The sequence below is a fragment of the Dendrobium catenatum genome, unplaced genomic scaffold (genome assembly GCF_001605985.2).
Source record: "Dendrobium catenatum unplaced genomic scaffold, ASM160598v2 fragScaff_scaffold_1125, whole genome shotgun sequence".
Lineage (NCBI taxonomy): Eukaryota > Viridiplantae > Streptophyta > Magnoliopsida > Asparagales > Orchidaceae > Dendrobium > Dendrobium catenatum.
This window is the reverse complement of record NW_021319587.1, coordinates 1,182,900-1,188,599: the sequence shown is the minus strand read 5'-3', so window position 1 is coordinate 1,188,599 and position 5,700 is coordinate 1,182,900. Positions and strand designations below refer to the sequence as shown.

At 39.0% G+C, this 5,700-nt stretch overlaps 1 protein-coding gene across 1 annotated transcript; it reads right to left on the bottom strand.

The window, feature by feature from the left end:
- Nucleotides 1-2,311: 2,311 nt before the first annotated feature.
- On the bottom strand, nt 2,312-2,878 carry LOC110095573. The gene has a single exon (XM_020821171.2). It carries the CDS (start codon nt 2,876-2,878, stop codon nt 2,312-2,314), a length of 567 nt encoding a protein of 188 aa, XP_020676830.1.
- Between the last annotated feature and the right edge of the window lie 2,822 nt (nt 2,879-5,700).

The window sequence follows — 5,700 nt, the reverse complement described above, 5'->3', positions numbered from 1 at the left end:
TTTGAAAACTAAGATAGACAAAAGGTAACCAATCTCGAGCTGGATAATTTTCAGAACTAGGTTGATGGCTTAAAATGGATTAGAGTCGGCCAAAATTGGCTTTCTCTCTCTAGGATTCCTCCTCTCTCTATCTCTTTCTATCATATGTGTAAAATTATCCACATATATGAAGTCAAACTATTCCATACTAGAAAACTCAAATTAAAGGTGAGATACTTTTATGTGTTAGTTTTGCATGAAAATCTTACGTACAAATAGATTAAAAGAGAAGAACACAAGAGACATGAAACTTTTTTACTCTAAAACCTAAAAAGAAAAAGATCACGGTGTCTGGCCTAAACAAAAAGCTCCATTAGGGGTGTCAATATCTGATACGGCTAGAAAACCTAACCCAGTCCAACCCAACAATTCTAGGTTTGGGTTAACCCATTTAACAAATGAGTCGGGGTTGGGTTCATTTTTTTGAATCATTTCAATATCAAGTCGAGTTTAGATCAACCCACCAACTTGAAATCTACATGTATTTGACCCGCCAACTCAACATATAGATATATATCTTAGGTCATGTACACTTCAACATTCAAATGAACCATTAAAATAAATATAAATGGGTTGGGTTAAACATGTTGTCGGCTTGTTGGGTTTGGGTTTAGGATTTTTACCCATTTATTAATTGGGTAATGTTCAGGTTGGATGGGTTCAAAGAGGTCAATTTTGGGGTTCAAATTTAAACCTGGCCCAAAAACAAATTTTGACACCCATATGATCCATTATATTGATAAATATTATATAGGTTGACTCTTTTCCTTAATTTGAGAAGGTGGGAGTATAATGTATGGAATACAAAATTCAATCTCTACTGCTTGTAATTGAGGATTTTGGAGAAGTATTGAAAAGTAGTGATAATGATTAGATAATATTAGTTGGGTAGTGCGATAGTAATTGAACTATGACAATCAATGATAGTGTATGTGTGATGGAAATGGAGTTATGATAGTGTGGGTTATAGAGTACATTTACAATTTTGGAGAGTAGCATTTTAATAAATCTAGCCAAAATATCAAAACGCTTCATCGGATGACCGACCAATGTTAATTTATTAAAGTACAGGCCCTTCTTTCAGCGTTTAAGCATTTTAAGACCTTAGAATTGAGTGATCTTATGCTCATTAGAATCTTCTTGTCGATATGCTCATCTTGATTGTAAGCATGTTAGATTTGAAAAAATATTTGGTCTATCAATTAATGTTGCAAACTTTCTGATCATGCTTCAAGTATTTGATTTGAGTTCATTTAAAGTCAAGCCAAATCTTTTTTGTTGTTGTTGTTATTGTTTTCATCTTGCTGAGACATTCTGTTCAACCATAAATTTGCATAAATAAAAGTGTGAATGATATTGAATTAAGTTCTAAAAAGCTTCTTATAAAAAAATTGCATAAAAAATTCGTGATAATGTATCAAAAATATTCAAACATAAGGCCACACCATTGATTAAATTTCATTAATTTTCATGATTATTTAACATCAATCAAACAAATGAAAAATGAAAGGATAATCCACAAACATTGTAGCTTTTCTTCTTAAAAATCATCTATATTGTCAATTTTAATGGTGATAATAATACTAAAATCTAAATGAGAGGCCAATATTGTTCTCCTCCGAAAGGAGAAAAGTATCTCCTTAAACATTATTTATTTTGTTATGTAGCTAATCAATTTGGCTTATGTACTCATAAAATTAGTTAAACTATGGTTAATACAAAGCCAAACATGAGCTGTTCATGCAAATCAAATATCTTTGCCACTCCAACTTACTAATTTATCACACAAGTCCCATTAACCAAAGCAAATTTCACTGAAAGAAAATGATTTTAATTTTAGACTTCATTTGGGACAGCTTTCTTATTGCTTTCCGAAGCTATTATTTAGTACAAAAATTTTTTGAATTAGAATTTTTTGTTCTAAAAAGTTGCTTCATAAAACAGTAAGAAAGCTGTCAGAAACAAAGCCTTAATCAAACTTTCTAAATATAAGCATTAATAGTGTTTTATTATCTGAAATAGTCAGGATCTGTTGGAGAAGAGAGAATGATGTACAGAACAACAGTTTCTGAGTTCAAAATTTGAGACAACTACAAGATAAGAAAATATGAATTTCATTCCAAAGATTATAGCAAAACACATTAGAGAGTCACAAAAAAGAAATTTATGGAGTTCTAAATTGAAAGAAAATGGATTCAAGTAAGAAAAAAATAATAGCCAAAAAACAATCAAACTCTTATATTCTTAAGAAAATCAAAAGGAAAACAAAACTTCAATCTTCTTGCCCTGCCATTACCATCCTACTAAGAGGACTTGGTCCAATCTTCTTCCTCCTAAGAGAATTCTTTCTCCTCACAAACTCCATCTGATTTCTCCTCCTAATCTGCATCGTTGCCTCTTCCACAACAAACCTTCTCATCAACACATCTTCTGTAAGTGACTTCCCTCTGAAAACTCTCCGGCCTTCAACCGAAGTTCTACTGCTTTGAATCCTATAAATTTGTTCATCAAAAGACCTTGATCTTGCCAAATTACTGGTGCTTCTTCGCGGAGGCACGCTGGCCCAGAAGACCTCATTGTGTGCAGAAATAGGAGAACAAAGACAAACTCGAGTGAAGGAAAATGCCCATTTCAAGGAGCTGCACTTCCTTAGCTTTCTCTTGCATGAATTATCCATTCCTTCAGTACTTTTTGCTGCAGGTTTCCAAATGTTTATGGCCTCCAGTGCTCTCTGATACCAAGGCTTCCTGTGATGAGAAACTATCAGATAAGTATTAGAAATATTGCTTGCTTGAAGATAAAGAACTTGCCTTGTTTGTCCATTTTTGGTGTCTTGCATTAATAGTGAGTTAAAAAACATGGAAGTGGTACAGAGAAGAGAAGAGGTGGAGAGCAACAGTGTAATGAATGACCTCAACAGTTTCAGAAATATGTTTAGAACAGATAGAATGGCAAATTAAGTGGTCCTTTAATTTTCTCTACTTTTATTCTTCTCACTCTTCTCTTCTTTTTTGTTGTGACTTGCTTTTGCTTTGGTAGGGTTCATTGCAATGAGAAGGGAAGGAGGTAAGAATAAGTCTTGTCGTTTGGGATAGTTTATTTATAATTTAGTTTTTCAGACAGTAATTAGTCTTTTTTTTTGCGTTATTTTCTTGTTGTTTTTCCAAAGTTTTTGTGATGAGAACAACTTTTTTTCACCAAATCGATTAATGTGAAATAATTGTAAGAAAGCTGTTATCAGACTTTTCGAAAGAAGAAAAGCTTATAATATCAACAACAACCATAAATAATTCTATTTTTGTCATCATAGTTCTACTAAGATTTGGTTTGTGACCGCTTTTTTACTGCTTCATAAAGCAGTTTTTTAAATTTTTGTATGAAAAAGCTGCTTTACGAAGCATTAAAAAAGTCGTCCCAAACGAAATCCAGCTGCTTGTTAAAATCGTTATCAAACTTTTGCGATGAAATCATATCAGGTTATAAAATTTTGTTTCTCATCACAAATTTTTTCCAAAAAACAACAAAAAAATTATAGCCAAACAAGGATGACTGAAAAGTGAAACAGTGAAAGTTAAATTGCCTGCTTATCCTTTAGCTGGAAATGACAGGAAGGGCTCTTTCCACCAATGTAAAAAACATAACAGACCCCATATGAATTATTTATAACAACACCAATGAGTCTAGCCTGTCAACATAAAATCCAACAATAAAGAAAGACACAAAATGACTAACGGCACACTGATGCCTATGATTATTTGAAGAAAATTTGAAAAGAAAGTTGTTGGTGTGAGCATTTTTATATGTTAATTTGGCCATCATTTATATAACATGATAGATGATAAGGATGGAATCATGATTTTGTTGTCTCTCGATTCAATACGCTTGGATTTGTGACCTTAGGTGATTTGTAAGTCGCATCATATTATGACAATTGCATATGATTTTGGGGGAGCTTTGAATCCTTGCCTTTTGGAGGTGTTCTGGGACGATAATTCTCCGGAGGCTGTCCACATGCTTCGTGTAGATACAACAGCCGTCGTACTGAACTGCGGTGCGAATGTATCGGTCTGGTGTGATGCCTGGTCGCTCTGGTGGGACTGACGTAATGTGGACTTGCCCTGTGGGCGAATTATCCTCGGAAGCTAATCTTCGTTTTCTAACTCATCGCCCAGTATCGGAGTTTATATTTACGGGGGAGTTCAGTTGTGACGCGTCGTGTTGGTGCCAAGTCCCTCGTGCCTTAGGGGACGGTCCGACGCAGGCATAGGTCTGCTGGTTCGTACGGCCGCTCGCGCGAATGGGTGGGTCTGGGGAAGCTTTTGCGTCGCGATATAACTAGCAAGGTTTCATCTCTCTGGACCGTGTATGCGCATAGGAGGGGCACTCCTGGATCGTGGAAGGAAGGGGACGTTTCGCATTTGAAGATGTGTGGCTTTGCAGAGATCCGTTGGCGTGACATCGTGAGTGGTGGAAGGAAGTAGCACTCTTCCTGTGTGCGTATCGGTGCATTGGTTTTTGGGCCGGTTCGTAGGGCTTCGGTTTGCAAAGAGCTGGTAAAACGGATCCTCTCTTCTGCAGTATATATCAAACCAGGTTTAATGCTCGTGAGGGACGCTTCTTTGGCTATACGGTTGATGCGTGCTGCCTTTGTGATATGTCTCCTTCTCCTATAGAGGTGGTCTTCTATTTGGGACGCTGAAAGGCTAGCGGCTCCAGGACTGCCCCCATCGGGATCGATCGCTTCCGATTCAGGACTGATTCCTAGATTGGCCTGGTGCAGCAATTTGTATAAGCTTTGTCGTGTTTGGTTGCGCATCTGCGGGAGGTGTTCCCCAGGGGCATGTCTGTCGTACGCGGAGTCCGCTCCTATATTGGGCCACCTGGTAGACCGCGAGGGGTCTGTAGTCGTAGTTGGGATTAGCTTTCCCTACATTTTCGACCGTCGCCTATTGTTCTTAATTGCGGGCCACATAACGTTAAATTTACCGAGCGATAATGGTGTATGATTTTGCATTCTTTATGTCGTCTCTCAAGCGCTTTGGGACACGGCGTTATAACTGAGGCTACACCCACCATTGTAGGAGGACAAGCGCTTTCTTGCATACTCGTTTGCGACACAACTTAATAAGTGGACAAGAGGACCACGAGCGCGCGCTTCGCTCTATGATTGAGAGGAATGATCTTCACTAGGATATCTTGGCTGGCTTATACGGAAAAGAATCTGAACTGCACCCTCGCAGCTCGGGTGAACCCACGAGTTCAAGCCAATTCTTCCTGAAAGCCTAAGGCCTGACTGCGCTGGAGCACTCGCGGCGTAGGTACGTACGGGATCTCGCGCGATACTGTATGGAAGGCCCGACGTAGGCTTCGCACGTCTGGCGACTCAGTTTGGCCTCGGCTTGAAACAAGAGACGCCGGGCTCTTTGGCAAGGAAGGTAAGGATGAATATGGGCTCTTGAAGCGAGACGTCGGCGTCTTTGGCAGGACGTCGGGACTCTGAACGTCGGACTTAAAGTGGTGTCCGGCGAGGTTCCTGCGGTGGCCGGCGGTGGCGCAACGAGGTTTCTGCGGTGGTCGGCGATGGTCCGACGAGATCCTGCGGTGGTCCGGCGGTGGTTCCGAACGAGGTTCTGCGGTGTCCGGCGTGGTCGCGGCGGCTGT

Coding starts and splice junctions, on each gene's coding strand:
- LOC110095573 (XM_020821171.2), bottom strand. CDS start 2,878: ATGCAAGACACCAAAAATGGACAAACAAGGCAAGTTCTTTATCTTCAA.